The 22,743-nt window shown below is 42.3% G+C and overlaps 1 protein-coding gene across 8 annotated transcripts in view; it reads right to left on the bottom strand.

Moving 5' to 3' along the window:
* The window catches only part of ralgapa1 (Ral GTPase activating protein catalytic subunit alpha 1), a 337,589-nt gene that overhangs the window by 84,246 nt on the left and 230,600 nt on the right, over positions 1–22,743 (bottom strand). For all 8 annotated transcript variants that reach the window (XR_005946224.1, XR_005946225.1, XM_041213937.1 and 5 more), the window contains 3 exons: positions 17,896–17,967; positions 12,454–12,577; positions 6,546–6,701 (listed from right to left, as the gene is read on the bottom strand). Coding sequence is in view for 6 of the 8 variants with exons in the window: in XM_041213937.1 (XP_041069871.1) it covers positions 6,546–6,701; positions 12,454–12,577; positions 17,896–17,967 (352 nt within the window). In the remaining 2 variants the exon portion in view is untranslated. The remainder of the gene's footprint in view (positions 1–6,545; positions 6,702–12,453; positions 12,578–17,895; positions 17,968–22,743) is intronic.

Below are 22,743 nucleotides of genomic sequence, written 5' to 3'. Positions count from 1 at the left end.
GTGATGCATGAAAAATGATTACTTAACATTCTTCCTAATTATTCTAGGAGGACCAGGGATATGCTGATAAAGATTTTTTTAGTCTGAAACAAGAGCTAAGATAAAAGTATTATGTGGGACATAAATGTGGGCATCTCAGTAATTCAGTTCCATGCAGCAACAGGAGGCAATGAAGATAGGTGTTGTGAATATATATTCCTGGAAAGGGTCCCCAGCACCATGGACATTTTAAAGATAAGCCATGCAACTGACCAGCAGCCATAGTGTTGGATCAAATAAGATTGAACACACCAGACCGCCATGCAACTGAGAGCAGCTGGAATGGTATATGAACATATTCAGTTTAAGCAGTGGCTGAAAATTCCATAAAGATTTCTCTACCAATGCCTGTAAGAAAAGGCAAATTATACTAGCAAACAGGCCTAGAAAAAGAAAATGTGTGTAAGCATTCTTCAAGTTTATGACAGTCATAGATTTGCTACTGACAACCAGAGAAAAAGAATATGTGGAGATAAATTGGTTATATAGCAAAAAGGATTAAGATTACCCAAAGTGTGAATTTCTTAAAATAGATGGTGTCCAACTGATGTACTCCGGCAGAGTGATGCAGATCTTAATTTTTGTACAAAAGTAGGGTAAATTGTTGAAATAATTCTACCTACAAAAGGTTTCATTTAGCATCGAATTACAATTTTATACAAAAATCCAGACCTTGCCATAGCTTCACATGTATTTCATCAGAATCTGATTTCACTGATTCAGGAATTCAAGTTCATCTTCCCTCATTTTATTGCAAGTGATAAAAGGGTCGGGGTCGGGGGGGGGGGGGAAAAGGAGAGCAAAAGGGTCGGGGGGGGGAAAAAGGAGAGCAAAAGGGTCGGGGGGGGGAAAAAGGAGAGCAAAAGGGTCGGGGGGGGGAAAAAGGAGAGCAAAAGGGTCGGGGGGGGGAAAAAGGAGAGCAAAAGGGTCGGGGGGGGGAAAAAGGAGAGCAAAAGGGTCGGGGGGGGGAAAAAGGAGAGCAAAAGGGTCGGGGGGGGGAAAAAGGAGAGCAAAAGGGTCGGGGGGGGGAAAAAGGAGAGCAAAAGGGTCGGGGGGGGGAAAAAGGAGAGCAAAAGGGTCGGGGGGGGAAAAAGGAGAGCAAAAGGGTCGGGGGGGGAAAAAGGAGAGCAAAAGGGTCGGGGGGGGAAAAAGGAGAGCAAAAGGGTCGGGGGGGGGAAAAAGGAGAGCAAAAGGGTCGGGGGGGGAAAAGGAGAGCAAAAGGGTCGGGGGGGGAAAAGGAGAGCAAAAGGGTCGGGGGGGGAAAGGAGAGCAAAAGGGTCGGGGGGGGAAAGGAGAGCAAAAGGGTCGGGGGGGAAAGGAGAGCAAAAGGGTCGGGGGGGAAAGGAGAGCAAAAGGGTCGGGGGGGAAAGGAGAGCAAAAGGGTCGGGGGGGAAAGGAGAGCAAAAGGGTCGGGGGGGAAAGGAGAGCAAAAGGGTCGGGGGGGAAAGGAGAGCAAAAGGGTCGGGGGGGAAAGGAGAGCAAAAGGGTCGGGGGGGAAAGGAGAGCAAAAGGGGAGGGCAGAAAGGAGAGCAAAAGGGGAGGGCAGAAAGGAGAGCAAAAGGGGAGGGCAGAAAGGAGAGCAAAAGGGGAGGGCAGAAAGGAGAGCAAAAGGGGAGGGCAGAAAGGAGAGCAAAAGGGGAGGGCAGAAAGGAGAGCAAAAGGGGAGGGCAGAAAGGAGAGCAAAAGGGGAGGGCAGAAAGGAGAGCAAAAGGGGAGGGCAGAAAGGAGAGCAAAAGGGGAGGGCAGAAAGGAGAGCAAAAGGGGAGGGCAGAAAGGAGAGCAAAAGGGGAGGGCAGAAAGGAGAGCAAAAGGGGAGGGCAGAAAGGAGAGCAAAAGGGGAGGGCAGAAAGGAGAGCAAAAGGGGAGGGCAGAAAGGAGAGCAAAAGGGGAGGGCAGAAAGGAGAGCAAAAGGGGAGGGCAGAAAGGAGAGCAAAAGGGGAGGGCAGAAAGGAGAGCAAAAGGGGAGGGAGAAAGAGGGAATGTGTGGGGGAGGGGGGGAAGAGGCAGAGGGTGGGGAGAAAGAGAGAAAGGAGGTAGGGAGCTGAGGTGAGAGTTGAGGTAGGAGGCAATGAGGCAAGGGTGAAAGGTGCATAAGCTGTGCTATGTGAGGTTGTGTCCAGATTCCATCTTGTATTGAGGGCTCCTTAGTTTAAAAGGCAGTTTCTGGATAGATGTTGAGATATGTCGTGCCTGGAAAGCCCAATCAATTCTATTTTCCTACTTCCAAAAATGCCCAGTTTTGTTATTTAACTTCAAAGTTTGATATAAAATTAAGTATAATATTTAAATCACAATGGCATGTTTAATTTTAAAATGGTGATAGAATTATATCTAGGCACCCTGGTGCAATGATCCATGACCTGCTAACCCAGCTTCTCATGAAGGCCATGCCAGGACTTCACTAACTGTGTGTATGCTACGAAAGCAGATCACATTACTTTATTAGTCAAATCAACAAATCACAATTACAGCACATAACACACTTTCCTACTTCTGCTTGTAAATCCCTCCCAGGTGCCAATGTGGTGTTGAACTTTTATTTGTTTCAACATTTTCATGTCTTTATATTTTTTATATGCATTTGAAACCTGTTATTTGTCTTGATTGTGTTGAAGCATGTGTTTTTCTGTGCCTTAAGCAGTACTTAAGTAAAGATTTAGTTTTTAGCATGACTTTTCTGCATAACCCTAAAAAATCATTGCCAATAGCAAAAGAACCTGAAGAAGAGGCATACGGACTCGAAATGTTAACTTTTTTTTCTCTCCACAGATGCTGTTAGGCCCGCTAAGTTTTTCCAGCATTTTCTGTTTTTGTTACAAAAGAACCCAGTTTATAGTGCAAAGAATTTTCTTTCTTGACTGCAACCTATTCTAACCCAATAAGATGTATTAAACTAATTACTGAAATCAACCAGTTATGCTGCAATAATATTTCAGCTACTGCTTATTGATAAATACAGTGAGTAGATTATCACCCCCAAAGATGTACGTTTGGGTGAACAGGTGACAGCCGAATTATGCCCTATCATTCATTCATAACAGAATACGAGTTTTAAGGTTCAAAGCAGAACAAAACTTCAACTCATTAGCATAGAATTTATAAAATTCTGTAGAAAAACACCAATACAGATGGTCATTTACCATGGTACAATGGGTGGATGAAAAAATGTTTCCACAGCACATCTAAAATCTGTGCTTGTTTTCCCACTATATTCATTTACTGTAAATGCTCAAAAGATTAGACAATCTATCCAACTATTGATCAATTCCTATATTATATTAAGTATAGGTAATGAAGATAGCTCCAAGAAAGATCCAGCAAAATCCAATTTTTCAAATAACGCCAGAAGGCAAAATGATTAATCAAATCACTGACAGTCAGAGGTTTTAATGCCTTAGTCTGATAACATTTGTCAATGAATTTGATTCAATACTATTCAACCAAAGTGTACAAATAGTAGCCACACAAATAGGAAACTCTGACCCCAATATTTTAATAGTAGCTCGCTAATGCATTGTATCAACATTGATATGTTAAATGACGAAAACCATTGGCCTTACTGTCCATCTCCTATCTCTTAACTAAATCCCTCCCCGTGCCAAAAGGTTCCTTCCGAGGAAAGGCAATGGTAAAGAAAGTTCATGCACTGCTTTAGGGAAAGAATAGGTGTGGAACACAGTGTCTTTTTGTTTCATGCAGGCAGGTAAAAATCTAGTTTTAAGTGCAATGTTACCAAAGGCCAGGTGAGTAGGTTTATCTGCCACATGCATGTGTTATTTGAGCAAAATATGTATGAAAATATAATTTAACAATTAAACACAGTTCACATTTCCTTCAAGCACAAAACCTGACTCCTGATGGAAAAAAATCATGCAATTTTTTATGGGAGTTTTAGTCTCCAAGTTAATACTGAAAGCTACATTCTTCCATAGTTATATTGAGGCAATGTTAAAAAATAGTTTGTCATATTTGCTAAAGGAAAAATAAGCTGATTTTCTCAGACAGTGCTCGTAATGCCTTATAAATACAGTACTGCATTATAACAAATCCACCAATGAAATCTTATGTCAGAAAATGAGAATTTCTGGATTCCTGCTATTATGTTCCGTTGCAGTTTAGGTGTAGTAAAATAATCTGCAGTAACATTCCACTTTTAACGCAGAAGTCCCAAGGCACTTCACAGGTAAAGAAAGAAACGGGTGTTGGCTGTTTGTGGGGGAGAGATGGCTAAAAACTTAGCTTTAGAAATGGGTTTTAAGAAGGCTTTTCAAAATGTAGAGAGAAGTAGAAATGTAGAGGTGTTTTTTTAAAGTAAATTCCTAAGGATTGAGGTGAGGGACAGAGTAATTGAACACTGACAAACATAAATTGTTCAGACAGCCAGCATGGGTTTGTAAAGGGCAATAGATCATGTAATAGCTGAGTGTGCTAATTGATGTTATTTATATAGACTTCAGAAGGTATTTGATAAGATTCCACACAAGAGACTACTAGCAAAAATAGGAGCACATAGAATCAGAAGGAATCTTTTGACATGGGCAGGGATTTAGTTAGGAGATAGGAGATGGAGGGTAAGGATAATGGGTATGTACTCTAATTGGCAAGAAGGAACTAATGGTGTTCTCCCAGAGATCTGTACTGGGGCCTCAGCTTTTCACTATACTTATAAATTATTTTGATATAGAGTTCTGCCTTCACCTAAGTCGCTGGCAACACTTGTTAGCACAGAAAGTAGTGTAGATGGGAGCAGATAGTTGCAAAAGGACATCAATAGATTTTTGCTGGGAGAGACACATTGCTGAAGTTTTTCACCTTGCAGTCATCAAAGCGGAAGCAAAAATGCCAAATTTCAAATGATCGCAATGACCTTTTCTATAAGAGTACTACAGGTAATTCAAAACAGACGCAAGGCTTGAACATATTCCTTTTGTTTGCAGAGAGTGGGTTCCTACATATGAATGTATGTCACCTTGCACCTTTTTTCAATTACTTGGGAGCTTGGGGAACCTGTAGTTCCTCGTTGCTTTCTCCATGGCAACGCCTCAGTCAATCAGAGTCAATTTGCCAACCAATCAGCACCCTGTAGTAAAAATAGTTGTGATTGTTTGAAATTTGGTATTCTTGCGTTTGTCCTGTGAGTGCAAGATGAAAAGCTTCAGCAACATGTCTCTCTTTTCAGCAATATTCAAGTTCTGTACTGCCAAGTGACTAATTGATAGATTAAGTGAGTGTGTAAACTGTGGCAGATGGAGTTCAACATGGGGAAGCGTAACAGCATCTACTTTGGAGCCAAGAAAGAAAGATGACAGCATTTACTGAATGGTCTCAAGCTTTGGGAGGCCATGTACAGGAATCAGTGTCAGATACAAAAATAATTAAAAAGGCTAATGAAATGTCAGCCTTCATCTCAAAAGGGCTACATGGTCCGAAAGGGTGGAAAGCATGGAATCCCATAAATAACCTTTATGTCTATGCCTTAAGGCATAGAAGTGATGAGACTTTCTTCTGTGATCTTTCCTCTTAATCACCACATTTCAACAATTGCAGTAAGCTACAACACATATCAATTGAGTGCCAGCAGTGTGTCCGATTGCTAAACATGATGGCAGTTGGAGACTGTTTATTAACTTGTTGATTGATTCTGACAATTTCTTAGCCAGATTGGGGCAGATGATTGTCTGTTGTCAATATCAATTTATAAAATGGATAACAGGCTTCAGCAGAGGCCAGGACAAAGATAATCACATTTGCCTTTCCTCACTGGAAAAGGGCACTCTTGTCTGTTCAAATAATTCTCTAAACAACAGCCATGATGAGATTTAAAATGTGTGTGTGGAATTGTGGTTGTGGAGTATGATTCCTCAAGGCAGAGTGTGCTTATTATAATACTGGTAATTTTAATTCCCTTTGCCATTCTAAACTTACACAGTTAAAATTCTCCACTGCAATCTAAATAGAACTTAATTGGTGCCACCTCAGAACCACTACTCTCAGCCGAGGTAATGTTCAGCTAGAAGGAAAATGGGAGTGATGGTGCTCTAACAGTGTTTGTTCCTGAATATTCTTTGAGCATTTTCCTCCTGAAGCCCGGGTGATATTCAGTTCTTTCCTATCCCCAATTCCTAATGGGAACTGAGAGGGTGAGGGAAAGGAGGCAGAATTGATGAACTCACTAATTAATACCATGCTTACTTTGCAGATACAGCATCTCATTAGACAGCTGATATTACCTAAAATAGCTTACTTAAATGGATAAAATATGAGAGGAAGTCAAATTAATGAATTTTAAAATAAGTTAACCAGAATTTTAATAGATAATTTTATTATAGTAGCAACAAGCCAGCAATGAATAATCAATCGGTACAATATCCAATTTCAAAATCAGACACACCCAATTTCAAAGCATGGATACATAAAAAAAATACTTAATTTCGGATTTTCTTTAAATATATTAATTTACTAACTTAGAAAAAACATTTTAAAAATATATTTATTGCACACTGTACCTTTTTCGTTAAAGAATCATCTGAATCAGAAGGCATTCTTGTAGATACATGAAATATTACTTCTGCGGTAGAGGTAGCAAAATATGGAGTCGAGAGTCCAGTGCTTTTATTTCTTTGCAGGCCACCCATGAAGCCACAATGATTAGTAAGGTTAACCTTAAACAGTAAGAGATGAGAACACGAATAAAAAACCTAACAATATCATGATATGCATTAATTATCTGTTTGTTGAGACCAGAGAATGCTAAATGGCATTAGAATATATTACAATTATTAGTCTATATTCATGCTCTATCTCAAATCTGAGACTTAATCTTTCATGGGATGTGGGCTTTGCTGGCAAGGCCAACATTTGTTGCCCATCCTGTAGTGCCCTTGAACTAATTTGCTAGGTCATTTCAACCACATTGCTGTGGGTCTGGGGTCCGTAGGCCAGGCTAGGTAATGATGGCAGATCTCCTTCCCTAAAGGAGAGTAGTGAATCAGATGGGTGTCTACGGCTATTGATGATAGTTTCATGGTCACCATTACTGAGGCTAACTTTCAATTCCAGATTTTATTAATTGAATTTAAATTCCACTAGCTACAATGTTACTATTTGAACCAGTGCCCGTAGAGGATTAGCCTGGGCCTCTGGATTACTAGTCCAGTCACATCACCGTTATGCCACTGTCTCCCCAAAACTACGATAATTAAGTTTCTATGTATAAGTAATTTAATTTTTTGTACATTAGATGGTTTAACATTACGCAGCTGAAGGAAACTGGAATAATAAGGGCAAAGAAATCATTTCTGGTAGCCATCAAGAACGTGGGATGACAGGGGAATTGTGCCAACAGCAATTAGGATATTTCCCATAATCTAAGGCAATTTCCAATACCACTGCTTCATTTCAGAATGCAGGTCTTTGAAGAAAGTGAAAAGGATGACTCAGCAACATCACAATGTCAGTTGCTATGAAATACAGACTGGTTCCATTCTCAGTGCCTGGCAGCAGAGGATTTTCAGGCACTGATGCAATAAAGTAATTATACCTTAAACCATTGGTGGCCACAGCCCCCCTGAGAAGTCAAACATTTCTGCTCTGGTGTCACACAAATAATGTAACCGATGTCTCAGTTAATGCTTTGGGGCTACTCTGGTGGAGAAATCTGTGCATGCGGCCCAGAACTTCTGATTTCTGGACAGTTGTACCCTGGAGGTATCCCCCAAGATGTGCTGGGGGGGCATGTCAGAGGTCCCCACGCACTGACTACATGGGAACTGCCTGGGAAGTTTGGACTTCCAACGGGCAACAATCCTGCAAATGGAACTCTCTGAAACTCAGGGACTTTGGAGATTACCAGAATAGTTACCCCAGTAAAAATTAGAAGGATTAAAGCCAGTTCTAATTCCTGGTTAACTATACTACGACTCCACACAGGAATCTTCTCTCCGTAGCTTGTCAAAGTGGCTTTGGGACATTTAAACTTACCGGAATACCGCAGCAATTGCTGGAAAAAGGGAGAGTAGCTTGGCTTCTCCCAACCCTCGTACGCTAAGGAAGGAAGGACTCCTGAACAGATATGTATTCTGAGGAGGTCAGTCCAGGCAAGGAATGAGGAGCTCTGGTGCAAGCTAAGTAAATAGGAGTGGAGTGGCAATCTGACAATGACTGCCACTCCTCGGAAGATTTGGCCCAATGAGTTTTTATGACCAGAATGCTTATTTCTTATGGGATGATGACGGGCCAATTTTGGAGTACTTGAAAATTTTCTGCAATGAGAGCTGAAGATCGTTTTCTAATGTTTAAGCTCTTGAGAAGTTATTCCAGTGAAACTAATGACTCTGCCTCATTAGGTTGGATTGGAATTGAGTAAGATCAATATATCTCAAACGTTATATCTTTTCATATGCCACCAGCATTGGCCAATCTCTAAAGATAGAAGACTAACAAAAGTCATTGAACCATAGGTTCATAGCTGTGGCTGAAAAATAGCTTAAAAGATAGGAATGGCAACTCAGCATTCCTGGTTACAGAGTTTTCAGACAGGATATAGAGGGACTAAAAAAGAAAATTCAGTTGGGGGGGGGGGTGGGGGCAGTGTTGCAATATTCAGTAAAGAAGTAATCACAGCAGTGAGGCGGGGGGGAATGATATGCCATAAGGATGTCAACTAAGGTCATGTGGATTGAACTGAGGGAAAAAAGGGGGCAGTCACATTCCTGGGAGTATACTATATTCCCACAATCAGAGGGCGTTACAAAAATGAAAATGTTGACATGTTGCTAATAAGTGCAGAAACAATAGGGCATTTCAATTATCCTGATATTAACTGGGATAAAATCATCGTAAATGGTACAGAGATCACGCATAATTCTGAAAATGCATTCAAGAGAACTTTTTTTGCAAGCCCAACTCTGGCATTTCTGGACTTAAGTTTAGGGAATGAAGCAGGTGGAAGGGGCATGAGTGAGAGTGCATTTTAGTGGTAGTGATCATAATTCAGTTATATTTAGCATAGTTATGGAAAAGGATAAAAATAAAAGTAAAAAATTTTAATTGGGGAAAGGCCAATTTTACTAAGCTGAGACATATGTTTTTCCCCCCAAAAGGTGGACTGGGAACAGCTACTCAAAAGTAATTCAATATCAGAGCAATGGGAAGCATCCAAGGAGGAGATAGAGAGGGGTTCAGAACAAATATATTCCCAGAAAAAAACGGTAACTCTCAAATCTAAATCCCCATCCCATCTGCTGTTGCCAAAGAGCAAACAAGGTAGCATATGGCAAAAAAAGGAAGTTTACGGCAGCTACCAAGAACTCAATGTTGCAAAATATAAAGTACAGAGGTGAAATTAAAAAGGAACTAGGAAATCAAAGAGGGCAAGAAGAAATAGGGCAAAGGAAAACCCAAAGGTGTTTTACAAGTAAATGATGAGTAACAGGATAACTAAAGAACGAGTAGGTCCTATTTGAAACCAAAAATCATACCTGAGTGTCAAGGTTCTTAATTAATGCTTTACGTTCGTCTTCACAAAAGAAGACACGGGCAAAAGGCAGACAGTGAAATATTGGATGGGATAAACATGGTAAGGGGGAAAATTAGTAAGGAATTTAGCATCTTTGAAAGTAGATAAATTTCGAAAGATTCAGATTAATAAAGGGCACTCAGCCTGATGTTAAGGAAAGATAGTGTCTGACTAACTAGACTAATTTTTTAAGGAAAGCACAAGTAGGGTTGATGATGATAGTCTGTTTGATGCAGTCTACGTGGACTTTAGCAAGGCTTTTGACTAGGTCCCCTTTGGCAGACTGGTCAGAAAAACAACAGCCCATGAGATCTAAGGACATGTGGCAAGTTGGATGCAAAATTAGCTCAATGGCAGGAAGCAAAGGTTAATGGTGGACAGGTGCTTTTGAGACTGGAAGGCCGTTTCCAGTGGGGTTTTGCAGGGCTCAGTACTGGGTCCCTTGATGTTTGTGGCTTACATCAATGTGGGGCATGATTAAAGAAATTTGCAGATGGTGCAAAAAATTGGCTGTGTGGTTGTTGAGCAAGCAAGCTATCAATCAAAGTAAGGTATTAATGGACTGGTCAGGTGGGCAGAGAAGTGACAAGTGGAATTCAATCTGAAGAAGCATGAAGTATTATATCTGGGGAGGGCAAACAAGGCAAGGGAACATGCAATAAATGGAAGAATACTGAGGAGTGTAAAGGCACAGAGGGACATTGGAATGTATACCCACAGATCCCTGAAGCTAGCAGGACAGGTAGATAATATAGTTAAGAAAGTGTATAAGATATCATACTTCTTTTATTAGCTGAGGCATAGAGTACATGAGCAGGGAGGTTATGCTAGAACTGTATTAAACCCTAGTTAGGACACAACACAGACATACTGCATACAGTACCGCTTTTTCAGGAAGGGTGTGATCACACTAGAGGGGGTTTTGGCAGGAATGGAGAATTTTAACTCTGAGAAAATAGGGTTATTTTCTTTGGAACAGAGAGGCCTAGAGAGGGTGGGTAGGGAGAACCTATTTCCATTAGCACAAAGATTAATAAATATATGCCCTCAGTTAAAGTAATTGGTGGATGGATTACGTGGTAGTTAAGGAGTAATTTTTCCACTCAGATGGTGGTGGGGTCTGGTACTCAGTTCGCAAAATAGTGGTAGATGCAGAAATCCTCATTATTTTAAAAATACTTGGATGTTCACTTGAAGTGCCGGAACCTACAAGGCTACGAAACAAGTGCTGGAATGTGGAATTAGACTGGATAGCTGTTTTCAGCAGGGTCAGAAGCAACGTGCTAAATGATTTCCTTCTGTGCTTGAAATATTCTACATTTCTAATTACTAGATGATGGAGGGAGGAAGAAAATAAGGTAAGGAGCAAGGCTTGATATATCTATAAAGCGCCTTGCACAGTTCTTAGGACATCTTAAAGTGCTTCACAGATAATCAATTACTTTTGAACTGTTGTTATTGGACAAACATGGCAGCCAATGTTTTCTCAACACAGCCCTACAACAGGACATAAAGGTAATGACCATTAAACTATTTTCAGTAGTCTTGAGCGAGGCTTGAATGTTGGCCTGGAAATTGTACTTCACATAGTACCAATGTTACGTCCACCTGAATAGGCAGATATGTTGTTTAACATCTCATCTAAAAGTGAGCACCTCCAACAATGCAGCAATCCCTGTACTACATTGAAGCATAGGCCTATGTGTTCTCATCTTCTAGTCCTGGAGAACAGCTCAAATCACTGTCCTTCTGATTCAGGGGTAAGAGTGCAACTAGCTGAAAATGGAGAACCAGATCACAAGTTTAAATAATGCTAAAAATTTACCAAACTACCCCAAGAAAGTAATTAAACAGAAAAGGGGGAAAATGTGAAATATGTCCCATAGCGCATGAACTTTTTCCTATGATAGAGCCATACTTTACTGATCACAGCAGAAAGTGGAGAAAAAGAGGTAGGTGTCCTGAGGTTTGCACTGAAGCCTATGGGTGGTGGCTGCCCTTTCCTTCCTTTCTTCTCTTCAGAATGTTATACTGTTGATAGGATTGCTCCACAGATGCTAGGAGCCTCTAGTACCTTAAAGGCCCCATCTCATGTATGCATATGGAAAGCAAATACCAACAGTGTCAAAAGTCTGCTTGATTGGGTGGAAAAGACAACTATGTTATGGAAGAATCTCATGCTTTAGTCCATATAATAACAGGCAATATAGTTTATGGCTTGATTATTTTGGATGAGTGTCGCTACTGCAACATCATTCTGCACGTATAAAGTAAAATAACTTTCTTTTCCAAGGGAAAAGTCAAACTAGCCAATAGCGACTTTTTGAAGCTAGTACTTACAATTTTCAATGAAGGGATAATATTTCAACAAAGAAATCAATATTGTTGCAAAACACCTCTGGATGAACCGAGGTAAAGATGTTGACAAGGTATCAAGATAGAATTGATAAAGATTGGGAACTTTTCTTTCTGGGAGTTCAACAAGAATGACACTGTTAAGGATTACGGAATAAATAATAAACTGGGGGCTAGTTAATGGTGCCAGGCATGTACTGAGATCCTGAGAAAGTGGCATAATTTCTTCAAGTGTAAAATTCTTGAAAGCATTACTTGATTTTTAAAAAAAATCCTAATTTGATAATAGTTCTCCAAGATATGTGGAGAATAGATGAATAAGGGAGAAAACAATTTTAGTCCCATGCTTCAAACTATTCTGCAAACTAATCTTCAAATTCCATGCCCATTTCCTCAAAGGGCAGCCATTTTTGTGGAATTCTATGTACTTATTGATATTTAATATGAGAGTTACAGACATTTTCCAATACTGAAAATCCTTAATTTACTCAATTTTATTCAGTGAAGTGAAAAATAAATTAAGAAAGCAAAAGGTACTTTACCTCCCAACCAAGCCCTGCTATAAAATCCTCATAAGATTGGCTTCCTCCAGTATTCGTAAGAATGGAGTGCTTATCTTCCTGCCCCTCAGCAACATAAAACACCGCTATCTTGTGTGTTTCTCGACTGCAGGAAACAAAATAGTAATTAATTTAACACTACGCAAAAAATTAGTGTAAAATCTTTATTATAATTTAATTTCAAACAATGCAATAGTTTTGTATAATCTCCAGGTTCTCCAAAGGTTTCAGCCTTCACATATAGTCAAAGCAACAATCATCAAAACAAGGGAAAACTTTTGGGACGTTTTGCCCTTCAAAAATTTGGAGTTACAACTCATCCTCCTGCACCCAAGGCTTTGTTTATTATTGCACTTTAATTCTTAAGGGAGAAATGTAGAGACCTTCCAAATGCATGATCTCTACCACCTGGAAGCACAAGAGCTGCAGAACGCATTGGAACACCACCATCTGCAAGTTTCCCTCCAAGCCATACACCAATCTGACTCAGAACCAAGTGACAGTGAGGGCACGGCGACAGAGTCAAAATCCTGGAACTCTCTCCCTAACAGCACTGTACCACATCTCATGGATTACAGCGGTTCAAGGAGGCAGCTCACCATTACCTTCTAAAGGGCAATTAGGGATGGGTGACAAATGTTGGCCATGCCAGTGTTGCTCACATCCCATTAAAGAATTTTTTGAAAGTTGAAACAGTTGTGGGGAAACACACATGTAGATATATACACTTGTCAGGGAGAACTGAAGGGGAAATGAGAGTTTTGTATTTGAAAGTTAAATTGAATGATATTCATCCAAAAATTAGATAAACTAGTAATTTTCTACACTCACAGAAATAATTTATGTCCAAATAATATGATAATTGGTAAAAAAAAAAGCTTAACATTGAAGTCAGCTTGAAGCAGAAAAGAACTTGCCACGTTGCATTTTCCATTCAAGACATTACCTCACAGGAGTACACACCTCTTTTATATTTTTCCTTAGTTCTGTTGAAGAGTCATATGGACTTAAAACGTTAACTGTGTTCCTCTCCGCATATGCTGTCAGACCTGCTGAGTTTTTCCAGGTATTTTTGTTTTTGTTTTACATAAAAAGTTAGTTCATGTGCTAGGTTAAAAATTAAGATAAAATGATCATAGGTAAGAATGAGGTTTTACTATAGTGTTTTTTTGATCAGCTGATGAATAATGGAAAGATAAAACTTCAAGTATCAATTTTACTATTTAATATTCAGTAATGGATCTACACAACATTTCTTTACTGAATGAAACAATATTTATAAAGCGCCTTAAACAAAGTAAAATGTTCCCTAGGAGCATTATCAAACATCAGCAAACAGCAGTTGCCTAGAAAGGTCTTCGTCTTGGAAAGGGATCTGGAAGTAGTCACAGGCCTGGGTTTGGAGTGGCCAGAAGCCAGTGGTCAAATCACTCAATTCCTCTTCTTAGGTAGTCCACTGGGATCGAGGATAACTTGCTTCCGCACTGCTTTGATGGGTTCTGAAATGGCTGATCCAATGCGCAATCTGCAGACTGTCACATGCAGAGCAGGTGGTGCTTGCAGGGTCAGGTAGATGAGTTGTTTTGAGGATTGTCCGCATTCTCTGATGCCTCGACTTCGCCTCTGTGTGCTCCCAATGAAGTCTCTTGACATGTTCGATGACTTCATGAATGCCTTCTCCATTTTAGTCACTCACAAGCTTGGGACTCCCATGAGCCAATGGGTATAATTGCTTCTTTAGGATGCTTTGAAGATATCCCTAAAGCGTTTCTGCTATCTACCCGGGAGTGTCCTGCCATGACTAAGTTCAGAGTCGAGCAGTTGCTTTGGGAGTCTGGTGTCAGCCATATGGACGATGTGTCCTGCCCAGTAGAGCTGGTTTTGACTGATTGACACCTCGATGCTGGGCATGTTGACTTGGGAGATGCTGCTGCTGTTGGACCACCTTTGCCACCAGATTTGGAGAATCTTACGAAGGTGCTACTTACTGGTGGCACTTCTACAACATTTGAGATGCCTGCTGTAGTTTGTCCAAGTCTCCAAAACATATAGGAGCGTTGCCCAGCAAACCCTAACCTTAGTATCAGCCAGTAGTTGAAGAACCCACTGAGAGGCACCATAGATATGATATTCACTGTATAGCAAATCCAAGAAAAATGCAAAGAACAGCACCAACTGCTGCATGTGGTCTGTTTTGACCTCACAATAAAGCCTTTGACTCCGTCAACTGTGAAGGTTATGGAGTAGCCTCAAATTTGGCTGCCCTCACAAATTTGTTGCCACCCTCTGTCTATTCCACAATGACATACAAGCCACGATCTGCACCCTAATGGAAAGGCCACAGACCCTATCTCAGTGAAGATTGTCGTCAAACAAAGCTGTGTCATCGCTTCAACCGTCCTCTCCATCTTTCTCGCTGCAATACTGCACCTCAGTTCTAGCAAATAATCCATAAATGTGGCGATAATTAAAGAAGACAGGAAACTGTTCAACCTACACCTTCAATCCAAAATCAAAATCACTCCAATTGAATCATTGACCTCTAGCATGCAGATGATGCTTGTGTGTGTGTTCACTCAGAAACTGAGCTCCAGGTCATTGTTTATTCCTTTTCCGAAGCAAAAGAAAATGGGCCCTTTCACGAAACACCCAGAAAACCAAGGTCCACTCACAGCATAACACCTTCCCTCATTAAGTTCAAGATCCTGGAAAATGTGGACCATTTTCCATACCCTGGGAGCCTCATCTTGATGAAGCCAGACACAGATGATGAAATTGATCAGCCCCTCAAATGCACCAGCTCAGTCTTCTGCCAACTGAAGAAAAGAGTATTTGAGACCATTCATGCCTCAAGCTATCATTGGAAGTTCCTAAGAGGCTGTGCCAAGTCACTTCCTGTATAGGAGGAACAATGGACCTTTAAAGATTTAAAATCAACTATTACAGGATAACTAATGTTGATGGGTCTTCAGCTCAAGTCTCATAACTGGAGAAAGAGGTTGATGAATAATTCAGAATTATTGCTCAATTGTTCCAGCTCTTGGAGCAATACCTGAGCAATCTTTTTCTGAAAAATTAGCTTAACATCAATTTCTGGGTGACACAATCTCTGGCAGTGACATCTTGCACTCCTATGTGATGCTATGCAAAAAAGGCTAAGGAAGTTCTGATCTCATTGATGCCCAACAATGAGAATCATGACAAATAAATGCTGGAATAAGTGTGTAAAGATGTAGGTATACTTCACTATGATTGTGTTGCTTATTCATTGTCTCTCTCATTTTTTTTTACAATAAAAGCTCACTTTAGAACTGGACAAGCCAATTGCTAGCCTGATGGTTCAGTTGGGAGATAAGGCCCTCCCCGTCAGATCCTTCCTGCATGCCCTCAAGGTGGCTGTGGTGGATAGGTAAGAGACCTTCATCTACCTCCTTCTGGAATGTGCCTTTGAAAAGAAGGGCTCTACAGGCTGTTCCCAGGGACGTACACTGAGATAAACATCAACTGCGGCTGGAGGACCATGAACTTGGTGAAAGGTGCTCTTTGGTCAGCCTGAAACTTGCTGGTCTTTCATTGCAAAAGAGTTGTCACGTGTTGCGTACTGGCACATTCCAAGGTCCAGGACGACATGCTGAGGAACACATTGAAGTTTGGACAACCGCAGCAAAGGCACAGTGGGGAAAGGCCAATATCCTGCAACTCCATACCGAACAGCACTGTAGGTGTACCTACACCACACGGACTGCAGTGTTCCAAGGCGGCAGCTCACCACCACCTTCTCAAGGGCAATTAGGGTTGGGCAATAAATGCTGGCCTAGCCAGCAACACCCACATGCCACGAATGAATAAAAAAAGGCCAAATCCTTTCAACCATAATACACCATGGGGCTGGAAACTGGGTAAAACCTCTCAGCTTTTACATAATGAATCTTGTAAATATTAACTGTAAATATTGTGAGTAACGTACAGCATTGGAAGAAACTGATTTGGTTTGCACCTTATATAATGTCAACTTTGAAAGGCCATGTATAATACTCTATTCATAAAATTTATGAAAGTGCATTTTTGAAGAATAGATGGTTCAGCTGGGGGGCAGTGGATCCTGTCAGATGGTTCCCAGATCAAACCAAAGTCACTTGGGAGAATGCCTCATTGCTAGAACTATCAAACAAACACCAAGACGTGGTTTGGCTGGTGGGGAGAAAGGTACGCCCTGTCAGATCTTTCCTTTCTCATCCTTGAAGTGACTGTGGTGGGGAAGAAACTGTTGCCCACCTCTTTCTGCCTGTGCTCTTGTAAAACAGGTCTGGAAAGAAATGCAGTGGTTTTTGTTGAAGTCCATCCCACACAGTTCTGTGACACAGAACTCTGTGCTCTAGGGGCTATTCCCTGGGATGCACACCAAGATAAACATCAACTGCAGTTGGAGGACCGTCAACTCAGTGAAAGACGCTCTTTTGGCTGCCTGAAACTTGCTGGTCTTCAGTGCAAAGAGTTGTCCACGACAGAGTGTTGCAGACAGGCACATTCCAAGGTCCAGGGCTACATGCCGAGGGAGGCACCAAAGCTTGGTGCAGCCACAGCAAATGCGCAATGACAAAAGGCCACCGTCTAAGGCCTTTCAACCAAAGCACACAGAGGGGCTGGAAATGGTAAAACTCCACGGGCTGTATGTTTGACATATAATGTATCTTGTAAATATTAACTGTAATTGTAAATGCGCTGAGTAACATTCTGTATTGGAAGAAACTGATTTGGTTTGTACCTTATGACCTTAAGGCCATGTAATGTACTTTTAAAATTTTTATGAATAAAGTATATTCTTGGAAATAAAAGATGGTTCAGCTGGTAGGCACTTAAGCACTGAGTTATACAAGTCAATAGTGTCAGGTTCACTTACAGGTCCTTGCTAGAGGAGCTAATTCAATCCTGAGTGATGGCACGTATGGTAATTAATCTAAGCACCTAAGTTGGAAGTACAGGTCTGTGGATAAGGTTGCCTGACATGTGGCGGGGGCACATGTTTCCCTTGAAACATGGCTCAACAGGGAGTCAACATTATCTATGTAAAAATAATAGGTATACTTTACTGATTGAAACTGAAGCTGTTTTATTTGTTGATTATCAAAACCTCAAATACGGCATCTTGCAAAATAAGTTCGTTCAATTTTGGAAGCAGTTTCAGGTTTTGGGAAATGTTTAAAATTATGATTTTTCAGCTCACTTGCACTGCACCTGGAATCTTTTTGGTATCTGGTAATAAGTATAATCAAACGTTATTATTTAGAATACAGAAGAAACAATGAGAAAAAAGACCAGCAGTGGACCCTCTTCAGTTTAGGGACGCTCCAAAAGTTATGCTATAAATTAGTGAAATATTTGAGCCTAAAATCCAAAGATAACAACTCCTGAAGAGACATTTACCATTGCCTTGAATCGAGGTTTTTCAGTTCTCGTAAAAGCTTTTCATTTTTCTTCAGAAGATGGAAACTGGTCCTACAGCAAAACGTAAAGTTGAAATTAGAACGGACACTATTGATTTTATTTGTATATATAATAGACTAACGCCGTAAATCAATCATGGTGTTTTCTTGTATTGCATCAAAGACATCAGCAGCACCAGAGATGAAATTTATAGCAATTAAATGAATTCTACATATCTGTTACATTGCTGCTACCTTAAGTAAGCTGTTTTAGTAAAACCAGCACTAGCCTCTGTCTGACAATTTTAAGTTTGTCCTGCTGTACCCCATTGACAAAAAACAGGATTAACCTAAATTCAATTACTGAACCATCAACCTCCTCCTAAATCATTAATACTAGAATCACTCAGCTCTTGACTTTATCATAGCTTAAGAGTCCCCATGCAGGGGGGTGGGGGTGAGGGGAAGAAAAAAAGAGTTCCTGTGGGGGTGGTCAGTGGAGGAAAGAAAAGGAGTTCTTGTGTGTGGGGGAAGAAAAAGAGTCCTTATGTTTGGGGGGTGGGTGCGGAAGAGTCCCTGAGGGGGCAGTAAGATGGTGGTGGTGGGGAAGACACATGGGGCAGGAATTTTAGCTCGGCGTGCGGGCACACGCCTGTTATGCCCGAGTGTGAAATAGCATGCGACAATGTCAGATGAGCATCCCAAAGTCATCACACAATCACGCAATATTTCGGTCGGCGTCGCACGCGAGAGTTGGCAGCGTGTCTGCCGACAATTAAGAGGTCTATTAAGGCCCTCAAGCTGGTAATTAAGTTGAATTTTTTGCCACCCATCCAACCTTATGGTTGGCAGGCGGGCAGGTGAATAGGCCAGGCGGCTTTTGCATTTTTTGTGAAACCTCATCCATAGGCAGGATGAAGTTTTCGTAATGAAATAAAAAAAAATAAAAACGCTTGGCCAGGGTTTTAATAATCGCCATGTAAAGGTGAGTGTGCTGTGCAGACACTTTTTCTGGACTTTTAACATCTTTAATTTTGTTTTTAAAAATCTTCAACACCCTGAGGCAGCTCTGTGCCTTCAGGGAGCTTTCAGTGAGCGCAACCCTGCACACGCGCAAACTTCAGCGCTCGCACTCCTCCTGCCCCTACCCCGGCATTGCTGAGACTCTCAGCGCATATTTCACACTGGCTGGCCACTAATTGGCCAGCCAGCGTGAAATCGGAGTTGGGGCCCGATCGCGGGCAGTGGACCTTCTCGCGGCTGCTCCCAGGCATGCCTATCGTGCCTGCCCAATGAGGGGACAATCCTCCTCATGGGTTACATTCTGGTAGAAGCAAGTACTTGTCCTCAATGTCAAGGTGTTGCGAATATCTGATTCCATAATTCATAAGTTTTAGAATATAGTTTTTAGTTTTAGCAATATAACTTTTAGTTTGGAGGTTAAAGTGTTAAATGTACGTTAAACGGAAACATCTGGTTGAGAACCTGATAAATGACACTGATGTAATTGCAATTAAAATAGACCCGGGGTAATTACAGTTTTTAATTACAAGTGTTTGTTTAATGAGGTTAGACTTAGAAAGGAAGAGGACTTGAACAATGGATAATCTATTGTGCTTTTGGTAGAGGCAGAAAGTCTACTCTTGACTCAATAAAAAATTTAAACTTTTTGTAATTTTCAAATGAAAAGAAGAGAAAGACAATTGGTCAACAAGGGAGTTTCTTGATAGGGATGACAATACTGAGAAAAATGTCATAAAATTCCATTAGGGATACAAGTTATTCATGTGGGTTATATAATCAAAGTGTTGTGTTGAAGGTGAAAATAATCAGTTTGCACTTCTGTTTGAACCACCCCAAAGCATGCCACCTTGTCGTGGGGACAGGCTGTGGGGGTTAGAGGTTCCATTCTTTAATTTATCTGGGCGTTCCACACAGAACATAGATGCAGTTTTACAGAGTTGGGAGAGCAAAAGGAGATAAATGTTGGTCAGGCCTGCAACTCAAGCAGAGAAAATGCTAACACTACCGTTCATCACACATAGGGCAGGATTTTACATGTTGGCAAGCAGGGGCAGGGCCCGCTCGCCATGTATAATGACGCGCGGTGACATCGGGGGGAACTCCCGACATCACCGCACCCCATTTAAATTTTCAGGAAGGCAGGCGCTGGCCAATTGTAATTAAAGGGCCTGCCCGTCCAACCTTAAGGTTGTTGGGCAGGCCAGGAGTTCCGGCGCGAACTAGAAAAAGCATGAAACCTCAACCACGGGCGGGATGAGGTTTCATGTAGGTTTTAAAAATTTTTAATAAAGTTTTTGTGACTATTATGGACATGTCCCAACTCATATGACATTGTCACACGAGGGGGCATGTTAGGGAAATTTTATTTTTCTATTTTTAGGTTTTGGATATTTTGAGCCGATCTCCCTGAGGCAGCATTTAGCTTCAGGGAGATGAGTGTGCTCTATCGTGTGCGTGTGCAAAAGAGCACACTCTCGATTTTGGGATCTACCCCCCACCCCGGCCCGCACAGGGAGCGCAAAGCTCTTCTGTGTGGACATCAAGCTTGGAGGGCCTTAATTGGCCTGCCCACATAAAATGGCACCATGCCTCCAATCGGGTGCGCTGATCGCAAGCGCGCCTGTGCGCGCTCACCCATCAACTTCGTCCTCAACATGGGGAAAATTCGGCCCATAATGGGTTGGGGGCTCAAGCTCAGATTGGAATTTGTGAAGAGGAAAGATGCTGGAAGATTTACAGAGCTAGAAGCTAGAGGAAGATATTTACAGTATCCTCATAGTGAAAGGCAGCTAGCCTTGAGGCAGAATGGAGTTAACTTGAAGAATGTGCAGCATAACCTAAGTTTAAGCTGAGAAGTCCACAGTTGAGAGGTTTTGAAGAGAATTTGGAGGAATGTTTACCCAAAAGATAATGGAAGGGTCCCCATGAAATTCTGATATTCAGTGAGTCTTAACTTCCAAGCTCCAGGACAGTGTACCTGGGGGATATCCCAAAGGCACGCTGGGGAACCCCTCCCCAGAAATGCCCAGATAAGGTTTGCATGGCAATTATCTGGGCAGTGCAAGTTTCCCATGGGCAATTGCCCTGCACTGGGAATCATCCGAAAATGCAATTTAAATCAAAAACTTTGGATGGTTCCGACTGTGTTACATCAATAGTTACCTAGAAAAAGTTAGAAAAATTAAAACCACTTCTAACTTCTGGGTAGCTACTCTACAGACACATCAACCCCCATAAGGACATACCCCCTCCTCCCCATGGGGGTATTTTCTTACCACACCCCCTTTCCCCACCATACTTCCATGGGTACTCTTTCTTCCCCCCCTCAACGTTTCCATGGGTACTCTTTCTTCCAACACCCCCCATACGGTACTCTTTCTTTCCCACGCCCCTTACATGGGGACTCTTCACCCCCTCTTTCGTGGGACTATTTCTCCCACCCCCCTCCCTCCAATGTGGAGGCATTTTCCCAATACCACCCCCATGCAGGGACTCTCTTTCTTTCTCTCCACCCCTCCCACATACCCTTCCATGGGGACTCTTTCTTCCCTCCCAGCCCTTCCATGGGGACTCATTTTTCCCCTCCCCCCTCCTGTAGGGGCTCTTTCCCCCCTGCCCCCCCTTCCATGGGGACTCTCCCTCCCCCAACTTTCATGGGGACTCTTTCTCCCCACCCCCTCCTTCCAATGGGGTCACATTTTCCCAACCCCAAACCCTTATCGGGACTATCTTTCTTCCCTACATGGGGACTCTTTCTCCAAACCTCCCATCCCTCCCATGAGGGCTCTTCCCCACACCCCGAAACCAGACCCAACTCTCTCCCTTCTCTCAGACCTGACTCCCCAGCCATCCGTCACCACCAGACCGACTCTCAACCCCACCACCTCTACCCTGCCAAGGCCCTACTCCCGGCTCTCATCCCCATCAGGGCCCCACCGGACCCAATCCCCAAACTTCTCCTTGCCAAGGCCTGACTGGACACAACCCGCAACCACCCCGCCCCCAGACCCAACCCCCAAGCTCACCCTCCCACCAAGGCCCAGCACAACCAGACCAGACCCCATCCACCAAGGCCTGGCCTGGCCCGACAGCCCCCACCCCACCGCCAAGGCCCTATCAGACCTGACAACCCGTACTCCCTGTCAAGGCTTGGCCGGACCCAACACCCACCCAGCCCCCTGCCAAGTCCCAACCGGACCCGACCCCCACCCCCCCACCCCAACTGCCAAACCTTGACCTGGCCTGAACCCTACCACCACCCACCAAGGCCAGGCTCGACCCAACAACCCCGCCAAGGCCCAGCCCGGCTCAACCACACCCCAGCGAGGCCTGAGCCGAGTCAATCCCCCGCAACCAATCCCACCCACTTACCTTCTAAAATGACCTTCTCCCTACTTGTCAAAAACCTTTAAACCTGGTTGGACCTTTAACTTACCTGCTTTAGGGGTGTGCCCTCCTTCCCTCCGATGCAGCAGCACTCGACTGAAGGCTCCAGTGCTGCCCTGTACAGTTCTCGCAGAGTCGGGTGAGACAGAATTTAAAAAATTTAAATTTATGAAATTAGGAACAGAGTGGTAATCTGACTCTGATTGTCACGCCGTGGAAGTTCAGGCCATTATGTTTACAGGTGCCAATACTTTGAGTGTTTTTGAGTGGCAATTTTATGGTCATGGGTCTCTTTAGCAGTACAGTACCCTCTACAGTGAATCTGGGACCTGTGCGAACAAGACAAGCAACAGCTCATACTTTCAACCAGACTGAAGAAACCTCACTGAAGAATGGGCAGTCTAAACTAGGAAGTGCAAATTAGAATACTTAATTTGAT

This window comes from Carcharodon carcharias, chromosome 20, assembly GCF_017639515.1.
Source record: "Carcharodon carcharias isolate sCarCar2 chromosome 20, sCarCar2.pri, whole genome shotgun sequence".
NCBI lineage: Eukaryota > Metazoa > Chordata > Chondrichthyes > Lamniformes > Lamnidae > Carcharodon > Carcharodon carcharias.
The sequence above is the reverse complement of the archived record's forward strand: the minus strand, read 5'-3'. Positions and strand labels throughout refer to the sequence as shown.